The sequence below is a fragment of the Myotis brandtii genome, unplaced genomic scaffold, assembly GCF_000412655.1.
Source record: "Myotis brandtii unplaced genomic scaffold, ASM41265v1 scaffold112, whole genome shotgun sequence".
Taxonomy (NCBI): Eukaryota; Metazoa; Chordata; class Mammalia; order Chiroptera; family Vespertilionidae; genus Myotis; species Myotis brandtii.
The window spans coordinates 4,553,060-4,574,671 of record NW_005353838.1 but is presented as its reverse complement, the minus strand read 5'-3'; the positions used below and the strand labels follow the sequence as shown (position 1 = coordinate 4,574,671).

General features: G+C 35.8%; 1 protein-coding gene across 6 annotated transcripts in view; it reads left to right on the top strand.

The window, feature by feature from the left end:
* TLK1 (tousled-like kinase 1) overlaps nt 1-21,612 on the top strand; it is a 170,075-nt gene that overhangs the window by 74,179 nt on the left and 74,284 nt on the right. For all 6 annotated transcript variants that reach the window (XM_014545707.1, XM_005857568.2, XM_014545702.1 and 3 more), the window contains exon 3: nt 3,940-4,011. In XM_014545707.1, coding sequence (XP_014401193.1) covers nt 3,940-4,011 — 72 coding nt within the window. The remainder of the gene's footprint in view (nt 1-3,939; nt 4,012-21,612) is intronic.

Sequence of the window (21,612 nt, the reverse complement as noted above, 5' to 3'; positions counted from 1 at the left end):
TTATCAGTCATTGTTTGCATCACTGTTGTTTTTATATCATGTTTTTGTTGTTTTCGTATCATGTTTTTGTTGTATCATGCCTCTGTTATATCCTTTTGTTACTGTTTATTTATTAATAAATTTATAATTTTCATATACATTTTACTAATTTCCTTTCATCTCTCACACTTCTATTATAGAGAAAGGGCAAATAGCAATATTAAAATATTTCCGCTAATTAATTCCCTTTTAATGTGCTTGAATTTCGTGCACCGGGCCACTAGTTTCTTCATAAGTTCAGAAATTTTGTTTATATCATGCACACTGTGAATGATAAATTAGAGTGACTTTGGGATTTGGTTTAGTGTTCTGTTGAGTATTAATTTTTTTGGTGGTATTTTTGTATTAGGAAAGAATTAACTTGGCTTGACTGAAATCTAAACTATGTCTCCCTATAGGGGGTGGCAGCTAACATTTCTGTTCAGTTGTTTTAGCCTCATCTGGACTGCTTAGAGTCTGTTCCACTCTTGTGTAGATAGGTGACCAGTTAGAGACCTGGATAGAAATAATATGCAGAATTTGCAACTCTGTCTTTGGTTCTTTATTTTCTAGCTGCTGTGGTAGCTTCACCCTGGTTTTTCAAGCCAGTAAGATTGCCTGTGATGATCCAAGTTTCAGCTGCTCTGCAGTTCACACTAGGGCAGTGGTTCTCAACCTTCCTAATGCTACGACCCTTTAATACAGTTCCTCATGTTGTGGTGACCCCCAATTTCATTGTTACAAATTGAACATAATTAAAGCATAGTGATTAATCACAAAAACAATATGTAATTATATATGTATTTTCCAATGGTCTTAGACGACCCCTGTGAAAGGGTCGTTCGATCCCCAAAGGGGTCGCGACCCACAGGTTGAGAACCGCTGCACTAGGGGCTTTACAGCAAAAACTGTAAATACAGGAAACCCACCTAGTCTATTCCCTTCTTCCAAATGTTGTCTCCTATCCAGATTCTGTCTACTCTTGGTTGCTCACGTGCTTTCAGGTAGTTGTTTTTTATATATTTTTCCAGAATTTATGGTTATCTATGGGAACATTGGTCTGATATGAGGAATTCTGTTACTCCCTGTGGCAGAATCTGTATTTTTAAAAATTGCTTTAAAAGGTAAAAATATCTCATGAATTTATATTGATACTTCCAATTCAAATCAGAACTGCAAGGTTTTTATTTATATCACATCATTTTACTTCTATATCAAGAATTATAGTTCTTAAGGATGTAAACCAGATGATAGAATTAGAATATCACATAAATATTTACTCTTTTTCCTATACACACGGCAACCTCAAAGCAACTACACTTGTGCTATCACAATGGCCACAGTGGTTACTGAAAACAATTCAAAGTTTTTTCACTTGTGCTTCTCATAAAATTCCATCCCCCAATTTTAAAATATTGTACTATTAATAACTTTGCATGCATTAGCCATTAAATTTCATAGTTTCGGCCTTGTACTTTTATTTAACCTTTATCAATAAGTAATAATATTGATTTTATCAGTTCTTACAGTGAATCTTCATTTTGGTGATCTGAAGTTGTCTGGATTCTTTTGGAAAGCTCAAGAGAGCATTATTTCCTGATTTCTGGCATTTTGATAAGTCTATGCCTTCTATATGTTAAAAATCAATTTTACTGGATATAGAACACTTTATTCACATTTCCTTGAATATCTTAATATGTTACTTCATTTTCTTCTGGCATAAAGTGCTGCCTTTGAAAAATCAAATATTCTGAGGTGCATATTGTATTCTTTCAGGCAGTAGTTTCAATTTTTAAAAATTTTTCAAGGAGGATTTCCTGAACTACAGTTCTATTTGTTTTCTTCTGGTGGTGCTCTTTAAAGACTTCTGTTACCTGAATGTTAGATCTTTGTTGCTTCAATAGTTGTTGCTTTCTCTCATTCTTTTTATCTCTTCATTTCTTTTGATTTCAAAAGTGTTCTTCCTTTTTACCTTCTAGTTCTCTTAAATCATTATCTGTTGTATTTATTTTCTCTTGGTTTCATTCAGGCTTAATCTTCATTATTGAACCCATTTTTTCCCAATTTCTAATGCTTTCCTAGGTTCTGTTACCTTATTTCTGAGGGGGGTTTTTTGAAATCTGATTTATGTTCTTTCATGTCTTGAGTCATTTTAGTAATGTCTTTTAGCTCATTTTGAAATATTAGGTTAGTTTTCACCTATTTTGTGAAATGTGTATGTTTCTAGTATGCTTTTATTATCAGGACAGTAGTCTATATCTTACTGTCTTTTTTCTTATAATAACTTCATGGGATGACCTACATCATTTTCTGTTGCTTACCTTTTTTGTTTGTTTTTGTTTTGGTTTAGAATGACTTTTCTTATAGAGCTCCCTCTGCTGCTGTTTTTGGGCACTCTTCTAAAGTAATTCCTGAGATTTCTAAGCTTTGCTTCCTTCCCCACTTGTTATTTTTATATTCTTTTTCTGTATCTTCATTGTACCTGTTGGGCTTAGTTTTGTTTTCACACCCAGTAGTTTAAGAGTTCATAGGGCCTAAATTGCTCTAACTTCTTCAGAGTTCACCATGGACCCCTTGCACTTAGTCACTATTGGAAAGGGCTGAAACCCTTCCAGATATAGCTTCTGTACTCAAACTGCCTTAGTGGTCAGTTGCATTTGCTGTTTTGGGAGTCTCTGTTGTCAAATCTGTTCCACACCCTGTTTCCTTTTGCTTCCTCTCATACCATGCAGGTGCTGTGGTTGTTGGTAATCTGTTCCCATCTGCTATTTTGGGGAGATGTCTAGTGAGCCAGTTTTGTTGTAAATGTTATGTGTGAGTTTGGGGTTTATACTGTATTTTTATGTGGAGATTTAGGGATAATGAAAAACATTGTCACCACCTCCATTGTCCCTGAATCTTTATAGTTTATCACTTCTTAATTGCTGTTTACGGTGTTCTTTGTTTGAAGTTTGATCATCTTGCTCTAATTAGATTTTAACTTCCTCTAAAATAGTGTTTGAATCTTAATTAGTTTGCATGTTGTTTGTGTTGAAAATTGGCTTTATAGTGTCCAGCATAGTACTGAACATGTATGCAATAGCTCTGAGTCACCAGTTTTGAAAGTAGTTGAACAGTAGTTGAATTTGCAACCTTTTAATGGTAGGATTAACAGCTACTCTTACAAATTGAAGGGAAATAAGGATACCAGTTGGCCTGCTTCCACATGAAGTTTATTCATGCATCATCATTGGCATGCCTGTCATCCCCTGGTCTAATCATCCCTGTAAGACATTGCTTTAATGTATTGTTGGTCCAAACAATAAGCATAATAGAAACATATTGGAAACATAGCAAGCATCATCCCGCAAAATAATAACATTTCTGTTTGTCACAATTTAAAATATTGTAAACGAAATGGTGAAATTCTTGAGTGAAGCAATTAAAATGGTCAAAATGATAAAAAAAAAATTCTTAAAACACTAAGCCAAAACAAACAAACCAAAGATTGTCTAGTTTGTTAATATGAAGAGAGGCAAATGGGCATGGATGGGATATGATGGAATTTGGTAAGATTGTGAAGAGAAGTAAGGAACACAAATAATACTTTAGTTAAGGAAGCATTAGATTTTATATGTTGAATAGTAGTTTTAGGGATCTTGTTATCTAACAATAGCACATTTCCTTTGCTCCTGAATTTGGTATTCTAAAAACTCAAGTAATGAGTCCGTCCCTAAAATACAGCAGAACTTTATTGACTTGGTAAAACTTTCCAAGATATTTATAGTGTTAAGAGGTTGGTATTTCTTATATTTTACTTAATTTGACTTCCTTGTTTAAAGGAATCATACTTTATTTTAATTTATGAAGATATATTATTTGTGTAATATGTTTCATTTAAAATTACTCCTAAGTTTTACCTTTTTAAAAATCTTTTAACAGGCTTCAACAAATAATGAAAGCTCTAATCACAGTTTTGGAAGCTTGGGATCTTTAAGTGACAAAGAATCAGAGGTAAGTAACTTCATTTTAAATATGGTACTATTAAAGTCAAAGTTGGAATCACCTTTTTAAAAAATAAAATAGGTTTTTTTCTTCAGTTCTTAAGCTAAATATTAATGCTTTTTAAATTTTTGTAGGAGCATTTTACTCTGCCTTATGAAGCACAGCATTCAGACTGAAGACTGTATTTGTCATTAGAAAGAAAATATAGTTTCTTTGTTTATGGAGCTGAACTTGTGGTATAGGTGTTTTTAATGGAAGACAAGTTACTAGCCATTCATAATTTTAGGAGTTGAGAGTGGTTTTTGAAATACATTGCTTCACAGTTTTCTATTTCTTATTATACTTTCCTCTTAGTTTGGCTCTGAGTAAGGGTTTGTTTACTTTCTAAGATACAGATATAAGGGCTTTTTTTCCCCCTCTTTTTAAAATTTCTTTTGGAATTTCATGCTCTTGGTTTTCCCTTTTCTTACTTAAAAATATCTGAAAAATGTCCTCTCCTCCCTCCCACTTACTGACCCCACTGAGAAAATACATTGGATTTTGTAAGTAGTCATTTCAATCCATGGGATAGTTCACATTAAGCATGATATACTTGATGGCATCTTTTAAAAATGTATAGACAGGAATTGCTTTGAGTTTTAGCATTTACTTGTTGATGCTGCAACTTTAGTTTTTGTGGATATAGCCTATAATACTGTCTCTTCTCAGATTACAGAATTCTGTTACTTACTTTTCAGTGTATTTGTGTGTGTGTGTGTGTGTGTCTGTGTGTGTTTTCCCTGTCGATGTTAACTTATTTCTATTTGATCCATTTTAGTCTTTTTTTCTATTTGGATTAGTGTAGATATATCACCTTGTTAATACCAAAAAGTTGTTAACACTCAGAAACTCTTAGCTATTCAGTTTGGTGTTCAGTGGAAAGGCAATACCAAAGGTGGCCTCTTTTTAAGCCCTGTGTTATGGAAAGCATCTAGGAATCTCTAGGTAGACAGTTGTGTGCAGTTCTGTGCAGGCACCCTGACACTCCAAAGGAGTGTGGCATAGGGCTCTCACTCATCAGGCTTTCCCTTCCACAGAGACAACTGGCAGGCAGCTGAAAGGACTGTGCAAGTGACGGGACTTTATCTGCAGTAGGTTCCCTTGAGGTAAGCGTTAGTAGCCCCTGTAGCACCAGATTGTCACAGTTCAGTTTTGTGTTTTTTTTAATTAACACACTTATACTGAGCCTTTAAAAATAGTAGGTTTAGATCTAGACAAAAGTACAGTTTTTCAAAAATTATATCAAGAATGTTTTCACTTTATATTTCCTGGACTTTGAAATATTTCTTGACATTTCCAGATTTTAGTCTATTTAGTAATTTCACATGCCTCCTCTTTCACAGGCTTTTATGTTATAAAGAACAGTAAAATAATTTTAGATATTTCCCTTTTCCGTTCACCAAATCTGGTGTTCTTTATTTTTTAAATAGCAAAACATAGTAAAAAAAAGTTAGATCACCTAAAAAAATAATATTTCTATGTTCTTTATAGATGCAGTATTTAATTCCTTCAAAAGAATCAGTTATAAGAAAATACCACTCTTTAAAGAATTCCAAGGATCACTTTTGGCTATATTTTTAATTTAAAATATTGATTTGTTATTGTTTTTTAAAGACCATAGTGGCATTTGCAGTGAAATAGGATTTGGTTCAACATTGGATATACTGAGCTTTATTTATATAGAAATTTTGACAGTAGGGACAACAATAGAAAATCTTAAAATTCTTTTGACTTTTGCTGTTCTGTGTTCTCTATCTGGAAGTTTTAGAAAATTAATGATTAAGTCAGGTGGCGCAATATTTTAGAAATGACTACAGATTATACATTTTCCTTAAGATTTAAAGAAGCAAAAAAAAAATTTTGTTGTTTTTGTCTTTCCATTGTAAGAAGCTACATATCTGGAAAATGATTCCCAGGTTTTATTTCTATACTACATACCTTAATTAATGAATTCCCTTGGGTAAAATTTCATATAAATCAAGATACAGATATTCATAGGCCATTAAGTTAAGTTGTTGGGAGTAAACATTAAATTGCAGAAGAACTTTTTTTCCCAGTACAGTAGTAGAGTTTATGTAGTATTCCATTGTCTTCTGATGTTGTTATTCCTTTGGTAATCCATTCCCTGATCATTACTTTTTAAAAAATAATAGTTTTTGTTTTTATGAACAAATACTGCTAAAATATTTAGTTATTATTTTTTAATGATAAAAGTACAGATTCAATCAGATTTAATTTTTTAAAATGGAACATTTCACATGGGCTCCCTCTGCAGGCCTCTTCCCTAAAAGAAAGGGCAACTGTGATCTTCTTATAAGTGGGTAGGGCTTTGACCAAGAGACTCCATCCACTGTAGAGATTTGGCCTGGGGCAGACAGGAAGACTGAAGACCGCTGGCCCTCTGCACCCCCATCTCCTTCCCTCATGGCTAGACAGGAAGGACTCTACTTTGGCTACTCACCCTTTCCACACCCCACTTTCTGTTTTTTAACTTTTCTTCCTGATATTTATTTCTACGTTTTATAATGTAAATAATGTGCATATCTTGCTATTTTGTTTCATCAATTAGACATTATCTGTTGAGTCCCTTTTAGTATTTATGAAGATTCTTAGTTTTCCCTACTCTCTTCAGATACTCAGAAACCTATTTTCTTCTATCCTTTTACTATTAAAACTGAAAAGCATCTGATATTTACTATTAGGGTAATTGAATCTACTTCAACTGAAAATTTTCATTTCAGTTAATGTATGAATCACTTCATATATGAATTTGCCTTTTATTTCTAAATGTAGAATTATAGACCAAAAAAGGTTTTCCTTTTGTTAATGAAATCACCCAGTAGGTAGGAAGGTGTTGATCTTGTTTTGCTTTGTTATACATAAATCTAGGTCTATTCAACAGGCTCTAAAAATTTACTGTATTTTCATTAAGCATTTATTATCTGTTATCTTCTAACCTCTGTGCCAAGCACAGAGAATATGAAGATGAATAGTGTATTATCGCTGCCTTCACAAGAGGACAGATGGCTTTATAAACAGTGTGGGCTGTTGTAATTGATGTAAGCACAAGGTGCTATAGGGTCAAAGAGTAAGAAACCCATAATCCCACCTGCCCGCAAGGGAGAAGAGGGGAGGAAAGAGAAGAGAGATCTTCCTTCAAAGAAGAGATGATAGTTGTTAGGAAAGGCTGTGAATTCATTCCAGAGGTTAAAGGCAAAATGTGAGAAGGCAGTAGAGAGACTTCCATGCTTTTGCATGGAAGTTTGGCAGGTAGTTTTGTTCATGGCATAGGGCAGTGATTCTCAACCCCAGCTGGATCCCCTGAGAAGCTTAGAAAAAATACCATGCTGCAGAGGTGACTCAATTGGTTTGCAAACTTCTGGTATAGGGAGGATATGCAAGAAGGGTGAAAGATAGGCAGGGCTCAGGGTTTGAAAGGCCGTTTATTTCATAATAAGGAATTTGGGCTTTTATCTGGGTGATGGAAAGTCCTTGAAGCAAGGAGGAAAAAGACAAAGTGGAGATGAAGAAGCCCTCTCCAGGTGGCAATGTGGAGGGGATAGGATTGGAAGGAAGCAAAACCTCAGTTGGAATACTTTGCCTTTACAAAACTCCAAACCTCCATGGTTTACTATTAGGAGGAAAAACTTCAAGTGGGAGGAGTTCTAATTTAGTGTTCTTAAGTTTGCCTTTGGATGTTCTTCTCCTTCAGATTCTCTCACTTTGGTTATTGATGTTATCACCACCCAGCCCATGCCTCTCAGAGGTTAATGTGCAAGTGAATTACCGAGGGTTCTTATGTCTATAGATCTGGGGTGGGGGTTTGCATTTCTCTAACAAGTTCTCAAATTCCACTAGATTTTAAAAGTAGAATCAGTAGTTTGATGAATATTGAATGAGGGTAAAGAAGGAAAGGGAAGAGCCTAGGATTTTTTAAAGGTACATAACTTTAGGTGAGAACTCAAGAAGGAAAGGGGTCAGGCTAGAGAGAAAGACTTAGGAGTTTCTACATAGGTGTGAAATGATTGGGTGGTCTGAGGATTCCTGGGGGTCCCTGAGACTCTTCCAGGGGACTCACAAGGTCAGTTTTTATAACAGTGCTAAGACATATTTGGCTTTGTAAAACTTTAATTTTCTCCTGAGCTTACAGTGAAAATTTCCAGAGGCTGTATGATACATGATGTCATCACTGACAATTTGTGGATTCTGCACTTGTGTATTCTGGCGTTTAAATGCTTTTTAGTTTTAAATTCTAAAATGATAACTATTGATAGTTATAAACCACATAAATAAAAGCTCTTTGGGGTCCTCAATAGCTTTTAAGTGTGTGTAGAGGAGCCCTGAGATCCAAAAGTTTAAAACCTGCTTTTGTAGATGAACTCATCCTGATAGTTTGTGTAACTCTAGGAAATGTTACCAAGCCAGATGGGTGTGCTGAAAGGAGGTGGACAGTAAGAAGAAAAAGAGAAGAAAGAGGAGAAGAAGAAGAATGAGTGGAATTAAATGTCACAGAAGTCACAAGATAATAACAGTAAAAAGTGACTAAGAATTTGTCATTTAGGCTTAGTTCTAGTAGATTAATAGGAGCAAGATTCCAGATTATAGTTGGTTAAGGAAGCATTGGAAAATGAGGAAATAGTGACAACAAATATTGACAGCTCTTGGCAGAATTTTTACTGTAAAGGAAAGGAGACAATATTGAGAGTCTTAACAGGCTTGCCATATTATGTGCTAAGGAAAGGGTCATAGCAGAGCTATGATGGGTCAAGGAAAGTGCCAAAGAAAAAGGAGAAAGTAGAACCAAAACTCAACACCTTTTCCTCAGAGCAGTATGAATGGTGAGATCCAGACCTTGGTGGGCAGGGTTAGTTGTAGGCAGAAATGACAAGGAACAGCCTTTCTTTTGATGGATGAATTTCCAAACCTAATAACCTTTCTCTTACTTCACAGTGAAAAAAAAAAGAGGTTATCAGCCGAAGGAAAGAACCAGGAATGGATTGTGGGTGTGAGAAGAATGATACAGATTTTTAAGGGAGGGACAGAGAAGGGAGTTAAGGGAGAAGGCTCACTTATCCTTTTAATTGTTTTAGAATGCCTGAAAGAGTTAGAAACATGGTCTCTGTGATTTATCTGCTAGCTAAAAGTCCAGATTATTTTATGAGGCTAAGAGAAGGAGCCCATGTTATTGGTTATCAGTGTTTTCCAAATTTTAGAACCTGCCTTGATCCACCTTCTGCAGTTCTTGCAGGACCCACCCTTCCTTGTCTAAACACAAAGACCTCTACTTTCTTGAAATGCTGTACAATTGCTGTTCCCTCTCCACCTTACCCCAAGTGCTAAAATAAATTACATATCTTATAGCTTATGTGGAATTTATAATGCATATTAATAACATTAGCCATTCCTCCAACCTACTTCTCCTTTGGGATGTTCTAGAATATAGTTCTCTACTTTATTTTCTTACGAAGGTGGGATATTTGTGATTGAATATAAGACTGAATATAAATATCATTGAGTTATATCATCTTTAATAATGTTGAAGCACATTTAAGTCTATTTTTGCATATGTGTTTGCATACAGTATACTGCAAAACAATGTTTGTAAAGCAGACACACATCAAATTATTCTCTTTTTGCCTCAATTTAATCTTTAATACTTATCTTCTATAAACTTCTGTATAACTTGAATCAGAGTTGAACAATTTAAAATATAGTCCATCTCTTTTTTCCCTTCCTCCTGGATAATTATCAATTCTTTAACCTTCTATGACCCCTTTCTTAGCATATTGGCATTGAATTACTATTTATTTTTGATTCAGGTATTTTTGACTTATTTAGGATTAAGGATATTTTAAGTTATAGATATGCAGAAACTGGGACATTTGTTGCATCTAGACATTTAAACTTAGATCCACTTTCAGCATTGTAATAATTGTAATGAAAGAATATAATATATATATTATGCCTTGATTGTCTTAATTTACCTCTAACAATGATTAATGGAGGCCATTTTATGAAAGAAGATCTGATTAGCTTTATCTTTGAATTAAGTTTTTGGAAGTAGTCTTGGAACTTAATCTTTTTTCCCCCTCATTTGAGTTAAAGTTATAGTATTGAAGATACTTTGAAACATTAAGGCTTTTTTTTTTTTCTTTAAGACTTTTTAAAGGGTCACATTGTGTTTGATTTCTTATGTGCATGTTTTAGAGGAAGTAGAAAATAAAAACACTAAGGAATTAGTTAGACCTAAAACTAACTTATACTTGGCTTTAGGAGGGCATTATTTCCATTTCTAGAACTAGTTGTATTGTTCATAGAGTTATATAATAGATTTGTAAATGTAAATTTTCCTTTTTTGAAAAAGGTCTTTTAAAATTACACAAACATGTATAAACTGATTAAATGGGTTGTCTTCTGTTCTTAGTAGATTGACCAGATTTGGAGAGTGATAAGAGCATTTTCTGTTTTAACCTTGTTTTTATATACATACCCATTTCTACTTTTTCCTTTTCCCCCTCTTAATGGTATTTAGTTTGAATGTTTTCTTAGTGAACACTTAAGTACCCAGGATTGATTGGAAGTTATGATTCTATTTGAAAATAGAGGTAATACTGGCCTTAAATTTTAGGTTTTAGATTGATTTTTTTTATTTTATTAAAATTTTAGTTGTATGTGAGTATAAGTATGTATATGTATGTATGTATGTATATATGTTAAAATCTGGGCAAATCTTTTTTTAATGTCTTACTCTGAGCACCCAATAAGAAATAGAAAAACTTGGAAAATGAATTTAATTATATATAGTCTAAATATCACTGAAAGTTACATTTTTATGCCTATTCCCCCTGAATAAATTACCTTGTTTATTACTTTATTCTGTTTAAATCTATTTAGCTTCTCAAGATTGTTAGACATTTAGTCATTTTTTTAAGAAATATTCTTTGTATTCTGCTACCTAAATTATTTTCTAAAATGTTTTTAGCCTGAGAAATGATCTTTGTGGTGTTCTACTTGATGGGTTCTGCTGTTTTCTCTTTTACTTACCTTCCTGCTGGTAGTATTTTCTCACTTCTTACTGTGCTAGGTGGGCCAAACCATAAATCTTACTAAGTATCATGTCATTTGTTTTATTGACATTGTATATAACATGTTGCTGTATACAATGTACAATATCAATGTTGTCTTGAAGGAGAGTATTCTGTGTGTGCATCCAAAATTGTCTATTTTGTAACACTAATAAATGCATTATCTCAGTGGAGGAATAAATTTGTTTTTTTCTCCCTTATTAACAACTAATAATCAATTTTATAAATTTACAGGATTTAAGTCCTTATAAAAATCCTGGAATTGTTTTGTAAAATTTTCATTAAAAAAAAAACACTATTTGATTCTACCATTATACATTAAAGGACATGCTCTTATAGGAACTGTATTCAAGTATGTTAGGTGGTAGGGTTCACAGCAAAGGAAAGATGTCTATCCTGATCGTCTATACGTGTCCTTAGTCTCCTGGAAGGAAAAGTCAACTGGAAACCAAATGTAGGTCTAGCATTGGCTCTGTGACTCTGTTTTTATAAAGGTGGAAGACTGTGTGTATCAGAATCATCTGGGAAGCTTTGTCAAAGTAAAAGGATCCCCGCTTAGAAATTCTGATATACTCTGTCTAGATAATCTTTCAGTTTCTTATAAATCTTGAAATCATAATTTAGTAAGCCATTTATTTATCAAGCAGACATATAGCTGCTAAATGTTTCACTTTATAAGAGTACATAATGTAGATAGTGGGTTGTTTTTAGAGCAAGAAAGTTCTATACTGATTGATGAAAACAAGATTAGAAGGAAAAAATGCCAGGTCATTTTAATAATGAAGACATACTGCCCTGGCCAGTTGGTTGGAGTGTTGTCCCATATAGTAAAAGGTGGTGGGTTCAATTCCCAGTCAGGGCACATACCTAGGTTGCTGGTTTGGTCCTGGGTTGGGGCGTGTACAAGAGGCAAACAATTGATATTTCTCTCTCTCTCTCTCTCTCTCTCTCTCTCTCTCTTAAGTCAATAAACATCTTCAGATGAGGATTTTTAAAAATTAAAAATAAATTTTAAAAGAGATTGAAGATGTACTTTAAAGTAGAACTTGGTATAGTGCTCAATTATAATAGGTGGTCAGTAAATATTTGTTGAACAGATACATTTAACATCACTTTAGTTATAGCATGGTAGTTTTGAGTCAACTACAAATGATTCTTATGTATTCATCAAAACAAGGTTTCTAAACCTTAATGTTACTGACATTTGAAGCTAGATAATTCTTGGGGTGGGGTTGTCCTGAGCGATGTAGGACATTTAGCAGCATCTCTGACTAATGCATTAGATATCTGTAGCCCACAATTGTGGAAACCAAAAATGTCAGTCGGACATCCCCCGAGGGCTCCTGGACTGCAAGAGGGCACAAGCTGGGCTGAGGGGACACCCCCCCCTACGTGCACAAATTTCGTGCACTGTGCCTCTAGTAATTGTATAAGGACCACTAGGGATTTGAGTTCAAGGAAATGCCTATAGGAATACTATATAAGACCATGTTACTCTATCAAAAGTGTCACAATGGGCAAAAGGTTATGAAATCACCTTTCTAAGTGTTACTATTATAACTACTCTGAAAATGCCAACATTTCCAGAATAACTTATCTTGAAAATTTCTTTTCCCCACAGCAGTTACTCTATATGGTATTTTATTCTGATTATATATTTTGAAAAGAACTTATAAGATTATATGAAAAGAGGAGAAAATATTTTAATTTTATAGTTTGTACTTTTTGACAACTAAAGCCATAAAGGGAAAGTCGGAGAAGGGAAAATTCCAAATCGTGATGCTCCGTAAATACGAAAATGGCAAACAGTATTGCATTTCATCAATATTGAAGACTTAGTACATATGCCCCTTTTAAATATATGTGAATGCAAATTAAAATGGGTCTAGAGAGGATGACCTTAAGAAGTCAGACTGTGAGGATGGAAAATTAGGTAGTTTTTATTTTTATATTTTAATATATTTTTATTGATTTCTGAGAGGAAAACAGAGAGAGAGAGAGAGAGAGAGAGAGAGAGATATCATTATTGAGAGAGAATCATTGATTAGCTGCCTCCTGCACACCCCCGACTGGGAATCAAGCCCACAACCCCGGGCATGTGCCCTTGGTGGGAATCGAATCATGACCTCCTGGTTCATAGGTCAAGCCTCAACCACAGCCATGCCGGCCGGGCAAGTTAGGTAGTTTTTAAAAATTGAGGGTAAGATTTTTTTAAAATATATTTTTATTGATCTCAGAGAGGAAGGGAGAGAGAGAGAGAAACACCAATGATGAGAAAGAATCATTGATCCGCTGCCTCCTGCAAGCCCCTACTGGGATCAAGCCCACAACCCGAGCATGTGCCCTTGACTGGTATCGAACCCGGACCCTCCAGTCTGCAGTCCGACGCTCTATCCACTGAGCCAAACCAGTGGATTTAGCTAGGGCGAGGGTAAGATTGTTTAAGTATTGTATTTCTCTTATGTACTGATTTGGTTGTGGATGCTGTATATTTGTGAAGGGAGTAGAAGTCATTCAGGCTTTTAAAAATATGAACTGGGCCCAGTTAGTTGGAGCATCGTCCCATAGGTTGCGGGTTTGATTTCTGGTCAGGGCACATACCCAAGTTGCAGGTTCGATCCCCTGTTGGGGCATGTATGGGAGTTAACCAGCCGATGTTTCTCACATTGATGTCTCTCTCTCCCTCTCCTCAATGATTCTCTCTCATCACCGATGTTTCCATCCCTCTCTCCCTCTCCCTCCTTTTCTCTCTCTGAAACTAAAAAAAAGAACTGGCACACTTGAAGTAAGACAACACACATTTTAGTTAGTTGGCTACCCAATTTTGTCTTATTAGCTCTCTACCACCTTGGGTATTACATATTACTAAATAATAAAGGCAATACAATAGAAAATAAGCCACACTCAAGATTACTGATACATTCATTGTATTTATTTTAAATAGCAAGGAAATGCTCTCTTATTTAGTGATAGGATCCCTAAATGTTGCATACATACACTTTTTTAAAAAGTTTTTTAACTATATATTTTATTGATTTTTAGAGAAGAAGAGAGATAGAGAAATAGACACATCGATGATGAGAGAGAATCATCGAGCAGCTGCCTCCTGCACACCCTCCCGCCCCCCCTCCCCCCAGCCCCGTGGGGATCAAGCCCACAACCTGGGCATGTGCCCAGGTCAACACTCAGCCACTGAGCCATACCAGCTGGGCACATGCATACACTTTTATATTAAACTAGATGCCCGGTGCACGGAATTCGAGCACGGGGCAGGGGGGTGTCCCTCATCCCAGCCTGTGCCCTCTCACAGTCTGGGACCCCTCAGGAGATGTCCAACTGATGTCTTAGTCCCACTGCCCACCACCACCGCTGCGCTTACCAACCATGAGCCTGGCTTCATGAGTGGTGCTATGGGAATGCACTGACCAAAAGGGGTCAGCTCCTGCATTGAGTGTCTGCTCCCTGGAGGTCACTGCACATCATAGTGACCAGTCGTTCTGTTCGTTCTGCTGTAACGGTCATTTAGGCTTTTATTATATAGATATTGAAATCAATATAGCAGTGATCTTCTTTTAGGTGTTAAAAGATTCAAGCAAATATTTCCAGATAATAGTTTTCGATAATCAAGTTTTGACTTGTAGGCAGAGGTAGGCTCTATGAATATCAGGTCATGCCAGCTCAAAATCATGCTTGATTTAGGATGTACATATTTCATGATAGTTTTTATCTAAATTTAAGTTGGATAGAAAGCAAGGAAATTTTTACAACAGAATTTCAATGTCTTATGATGTGTTATCCTAACCTAGTATTTATAGCAAAAGGTTGGAAGAAACAATATCTTACACATTTGATATTCTTGAGTAGAACATCTATTTTACACAGACTATTTTTATAAAGCTCCAGATTTTCCTCTCTTATTCAGTGCTGTTTTGATATGTGCCATTAAAGTAACAAAGATTTCTCCAGCATTTTCCTGTCTCACATCTAGTTTAATAAGTTGTGCCTAGAAATATAGATAAAAATTGAATATTGTTATTACCAACTGCAGGCAAAAGATTCGTCATGACATTTGTTCCAAATATAGTGACCTTGAATTTGATACCTGAGCAAACTGAATCATTGGAATAGCCAGTGAGAGGTATTTATCTTAAGCTAAGTGAATTGATCAGGAAAAATGCATTCTGACAAGTTTGAGGATTGAATATTTTGTTAGAGATGTTTTTAATATTAAATTAACTTTTTCATTTTAAAGTATTTTCTCACTTAACAAAGAAATTAACTAAATCTCTATCTATTAACTATAATAATTTTATTAGAGATGATGATATCTGACTTTTCTTTTTGTTGTCTGCTCAATCAGTGCTATCAAACTCTAAGGTGGAGGTGAAGAATAAATTTTAATATCCACTCCATTCTCTTTTCTTGAGTTTATAATATCTTTTCTCATACTGTTATAATTTTCTATAATGCATTTATGCCGATAATTTTAAATATATCTCTAGTTGGAGGCCTGTATACGTATTTATCTGTTTTCATGGAACAATCCATGTTGATCTATCTCCCTCATTCTGTAACAATGCTAAGGTTTTTGTTTTGTTTTCTTACATTTGGTCTTACTTGCATTGAAGAGACACATATATTTTTAAGATAAACCAAAAAGCCGTATGATTAGTGACTTACTGACTTAAATTCCAAATGAAATTGGAACATTTAATTGTATTACTGTTAACTCTTGAGTCCTTTGCCTTGCCTTTTTTTTTTCACATATTTCAACTGCTAAAAAAAATACTGTGTAAATTTATACTCTAATATCTTGTAACATTTAAATGCCAGAGTAATCATTCAGATTTTGGTATGATTACGAATTAGTATTTACAGAGCTAAGTTGATTTAAAGAGTCTCAGTCTCATCATTTTTCTGACACAGTTCTATTTATATGTAGGAATTCTTTGACTTTATAATTATTGTAGTCTTTCTATCTTTACTTTAAAGCCAGATCATATTATTTTGCCTTCCATATTAATCCTCCTTATTTTGGTCAATTATAGTGCAATAGTTGAGGGAAAAAATATAGAAGAAAAGAGAGAAATGATAGTATTGATGACAGCAATAATAAGCTTGAAAGCATTCTATATAAAATGCTAAGTATGTGCAAATTTTACACTTTATGCAAATAAAGGTGACCTGATTGGTGTCATGTGGATTTTGTAGAAAATCATTGGTCAAGATCAGGAGTTTTTCAGACTTTTTAAAACCATTGAACTCTTTCTTCAAGTAAGTCTAATATAGATTCTTTGTATTAAAATAAGACATCTTGGCTCCTTTGCCTTGCCCTCAGTGGATAGAGTGTCGGCCTGCAGACTGAAGGGTCCCAGGTTCAATTCCAGTCAAGGGCATGTACCTTGGTTGTGGACACATCCCCAGTAGGCAGTGTGCAGGAGGCAGCTGATCGATGTTTCTCTCTCATTGATGTTTCTAACTCTCTATCTCTCTCTCCCTTCCTCTCTGTAAAAAATCAATAAAATATATTTTAAAAAATAAATAAATAAGACATCCTGTATTTGCAAGACAGTGGTGGAGGTGTAGTGTAGGATAGGATATGTGGAAGACTAGATAGAGCCTTAGCTCAGTCACCTGCTCCTTCCTTCTCTTCTCCCTCCCCTTTAACAACTTTTGAGGTTCAGCCTTCTCTCCCCCAAGGTATCCCTGAAGAGTATAGTTTGAAAATCACAAGTATCTGAACTTTTCCTCAGTGATGATCCTTTTTACAGATTAAATATTTGGTAAGATTCTGCATATCCTAAATCCCCAAGGTTCTAAATCCCCCAAATAAGTTCATATTCAGATGAGTGAGGAGAATTTGAAGTAGTAGGCTTCATTGAGAGTTTTTTGTTTTGTTTAATATATGTGTTGTCCAGATTATTTAAGTTAAAAACAAAGAACCAAAAAACTATCTAATACACATTTGCCTGAGGGTTAGTCAGGTAATACTTAGGGCCTCAGATCACAGATTGTGTGGCTTGCAGTCAAGAAGAGCGTTGAATGAGACCTTAAAGAGGAAATGTACTTATTTTGCAAACCCTACAAGTTATTTGTAAGTTATTAGGGTAGAAGCTTCTGATCATTTAACAGGTGACACGTGATTAAAGTTTTGAAAAACATAAAAGTACACAGATATCTATAGTAACAGAAGGCATAGCCATTCAGATAAGAGAATTTAAGTGATCACTGACATTTATAGACTACACACTCTGTTCCAGATGCTGTACTAGGTATGTTTGTGGTATGTTTCTCATTTTGTACTCACAGTCCTCTTGTGGCCTGTATTATCGACATTTAAAATTGATGAGAAAATCAAGTCTAGAGTTAAATGACATGCTGACAGTTACGGATTGTTCCAGAGTTTGATTTTTTAGTGTATGTTTCTTTAAAGGCCCATAGTAGTTAGGAAATTATGGTCCATATGAGCTGACAGAACAATCCTAAAATACTCTATGAGGTGAGAGTGAGGTTAAAGGTCAATATCAGGTAGTCATACAAGACATGGGTGAAAAGATTAAGGTTCATGGGAAGAGACAAAATGCTGTCTTTGTAAAGGAAACATTTACTTTATAAGCTAACAGGTATATCTAGGTTTCCCTTTCTCATCTTTTACTTTGTTCAACTTTTCAGTTTTTTATTACCTATTTCCAGCTTCTTAACCCACATTAGTCTTAAAATTAATTTTCTTCCCCTTCTTTCTCAAAATTTTCTCTGTTGCCCTTACTCATTATGCATTTGGGTATTTTTATGTTTTCATTTTTATTTTTAATCAAAACGACATTTCCCCCAAAGGACTATCCTACTTCTCTATTCCAGAAAATTTTAAATTTAGGGGAAACGTAGTCTTGGGGAAAAAAGTTTTTACCAAGAAATCTGTCTCTCTTTATTATTTATTTTTAAATTAACATACAATATTATATTAGTTTCAGGTGTGCAACATAGTAATCAGACATTTGTATGACTTACAAAGTGATCTCTACAAGTTTAATAACAATCTGTCACTATACTTAATTACTACGATACTATTGACTATATTCCCTGTGCTGTACATTGCATTCCCATGATTTAAAATATATGGAATACTTCACAAATTTGCATGCCATCCTTGTACAGGGGCCATGTCATGCTAATCTCTGTATCATTCCAGTTTTAGTATGTGTGCTGTCGAAGTGAGCACTCTATCTTTTTTTTTAAAAAAAATACTTTAAATATCTTGAAGCATATATTCAGTGAAGTATTTAATTAAAAATTTGGTGATTTTTTAAAATTTATTTTATTGATTTTTTACAGAGAGAAAGGGAGAGAGATAGAGAGTTAGAAACATCGATGAGAAAGAAACATCGATCAGCTGCCTCCTGCACACCTCCCACTGGGGATGTGCCCACAACCAAGGTACATGCCCTTGACCGGAATCGAACCTGGGACCTTTCAGTCCGCAGGCCGACGCTCCATCCACTGAGCCAAACCAGTTAGGGCTGGTGATATTTTTATTCTGAGGAAAATAGAACATTGGTTATTGTTTAAATTTGAGCCTTTTATTTGACTCTACTTTACTTTATAAATCCGTATTGTTGAAAGTATTACATATATTCCCTTTTTTCTCCTATTGATCCCTTACAGCAGGGGTCCTCAAACTTTTTAAACAGGGGGCCAGTTCACTGTCCCTCAGACCGTTGGAGGGCCGGACTATAGTTTAAAAAAAAACTATGAACAAATTCCTATGCACACTGCACATATCTTATTTTGAAGTAAAAAAACAAAACGGGAACAAATACAATATTTGTATTTGCATGTGGCCCGCGGGCCGTAGTTTGAGGACCCCTGCCTTACAGTCTGCACCCTCCCCAGGCCTCCACCACCCTATTGTATGTGTCCATGGGCTACACATATATGCATACAGGTTCTTTGGTTGATCTCTTCCCACTCCACCCCCACCTTCCCTCTGATATTTGACAATCTCAGGATTTATTTTGTTCAACAGTTTATTTTGTTCATTAGGCTACCTATATGAATGATATCATGAGATACTTTTCTTTCTCTCATTGGCTTATTTTGTTTAGCATAATACTCTCCAGGTCCCTCCCTACTATCTCAAAGGGTAAGAAATCCTTCTTTGCTGCTGCATAGTATTTTATGGTATAAATGTACTCCAGCTTTTTTATCCACTCATATATTGATGAGCACTTGGGCTGTTTCCAAATCTTAGCTATTGTAAATTGTGCTGCTATGAACATAGGGGTGCATACATTCTTTCTGATTGGTGTTTCTGCTTTCTTAGAAGTGGGATCACTGGGTCAAATGGCAGTTCCATATTTAATTTTTTTTTAAATATATTTTTTTGATTTTTTACAGAGAGGAAGGTAGAGGGATAGAGAGTTAGAAACATCGATGAGAGAGAAACATTGATCAGCTGCCTCCTGCACACCTCCCACTGGGGATGTGCCCGCAACCAAGGTACATGCCCTTGACTGGAATCGAACCTGGGACCTTTCAGTCCACAGGCCTACGCTCTATCCACTGAGCCAAACCAGCTAGGGCCATATTTAATTTTTTGAGGAAACTCCATACTGTTTTCCATAATGATTGCGCCAGTTTGCATTCCCACCAGCAGTGTACTAGGGTTCCCTTTTCTCTACATCCTTGCCAGCACTTGTCATTTGTTGATTTGTTGATGATAGCTATTCTGACAGGTGTGAGATGATACCTCATTGTCGTTGTAATTTGTATATCTCTGATGATCAGTGACTTTGAGCATTTTTTCATATATCTCTTGGCCATCAGTATGTCCATTTTGGAGAAGTATCTATTTAGGTTCTTTGCTTATTTTTTTTAATTGGGTTGTTTATCTTCCTTTTGTTAACTTGTATGAGTTCCTTATATATTTTGGATATAAACCCTTTATCAGATGTATCATTGGCAAGTATGTTCTTCCATACAGTGGGCTCCCATTTCATTTTGTTGATGGTTTCTTTTGCTATTCAGAAACTTTATTTTTATATAGTCCCATTTGTTTATTTTCTCCTTAGTTTCCCTTGCCCTAGGACAGTGGTCGGCAAACTCATGAGTCAACAGAGAGCCAAATTTTTTAAACTTAAACTATATAGGTAGGTACATTGTTATTAACTTAATTATAGTACTCCTAAGCTGGCCTTTGCTAAAAACGTCCTCAATCTGAGGGGTCGACCTCAGCGAACGTACCCCCACTTCTTCTAACGCCACTTTTTCAAAATAGACTCGCCTAGGCCGAACACTGACTTCTGCGCATGGGCCACGAAGTTTCAATCGCACTGTACGTGCACGCCCGCACATGGTATTTTGTGGAAGAGCCACACTCAAGGGGCCAAAGAGCCGCATGTGGCTTTCGAGCTGCAGTTTGCCGGCCACTGCCCTAGGAGATGTATCTGTAAATGTATTGCTATGAGAGATGTCTGAGATTTTGCTGCCTGTGGTTTCTCATAGGATTTTTATGGTTTCATGACTTACAGTTAAGTCTTTTTTATCCATTTTGAGTTTATTCGTGTGTATGGTATAAGTTAGTGGTCTAGTTTCATTTTTTTGCATGTGTCAAATTTTCCCAATACCATTTATGGAAGAGACTGTCTTTACTCCATTGTATGCTCTTGCCTCCTTTGGTAAATATTAATTGAGCATAATGGCTTGGGTTGATTTCTGGGGTATTTGTTCTGTTCCATTGATCTATATGTCTGTTCTTGTGCCAGTACCAGGCTGTTTTGATTATAGTAGCTTTGTAGTATAACTTGATATCTGGTATTGTGATCCTTCCAACTTTGTTCTTCTTTCTCAAGATTGCTGCCTGCGGCTATTCGGTGTCTTTTTTTGTTCCATATACATTTTTGGAGTATTTGTTCTGGATCTGTGACATATGCCATTGGTATTTTAATTGGGATTGCATTGAATCGATAGATTTTATACATTCGCCCTCTAAGAGGGTGGCTGTATATCCAGCTGTCTCTCCCTGGCAGACAGCAACCCCGTTGCCTTTCACAACCAGATGTTATATGGACTCCTTTCTTAGTATTGGCACTCTGGGCTGGGGAGCCCAGCTTGGGGTTTAGACCCCAGAGTTCACAGTGGGGACCCCCACAGCTGAGATATCCCTCCAGAACCTCAGCTGCTGTCTGCGGGAGTCCTGCCAGCCCTTTCCCGCCTTCGCACTTCCTACCAGTCTCTATGCGGTCTTCACATTCTGCCCTTCTTTATCTGGGTTCTCTCCAGCTAGTCTTCAGTTGGTTATTAAGGACTAGAGGCCTGGTGCATGAAATTCGTGCATGGAGGGGGTCCCCTCAGCCCAACCTGCACCCTCTCCAATCCAGGACCCCTCGGTGGATTGGGCCTAAACCAGCAGTCGGACATCCCTCTCACAATCCTGGACTGCTGGCTTCTAATCGCTCACCTGCCTGGTTGCCCCCAACTGCCCCCCCCA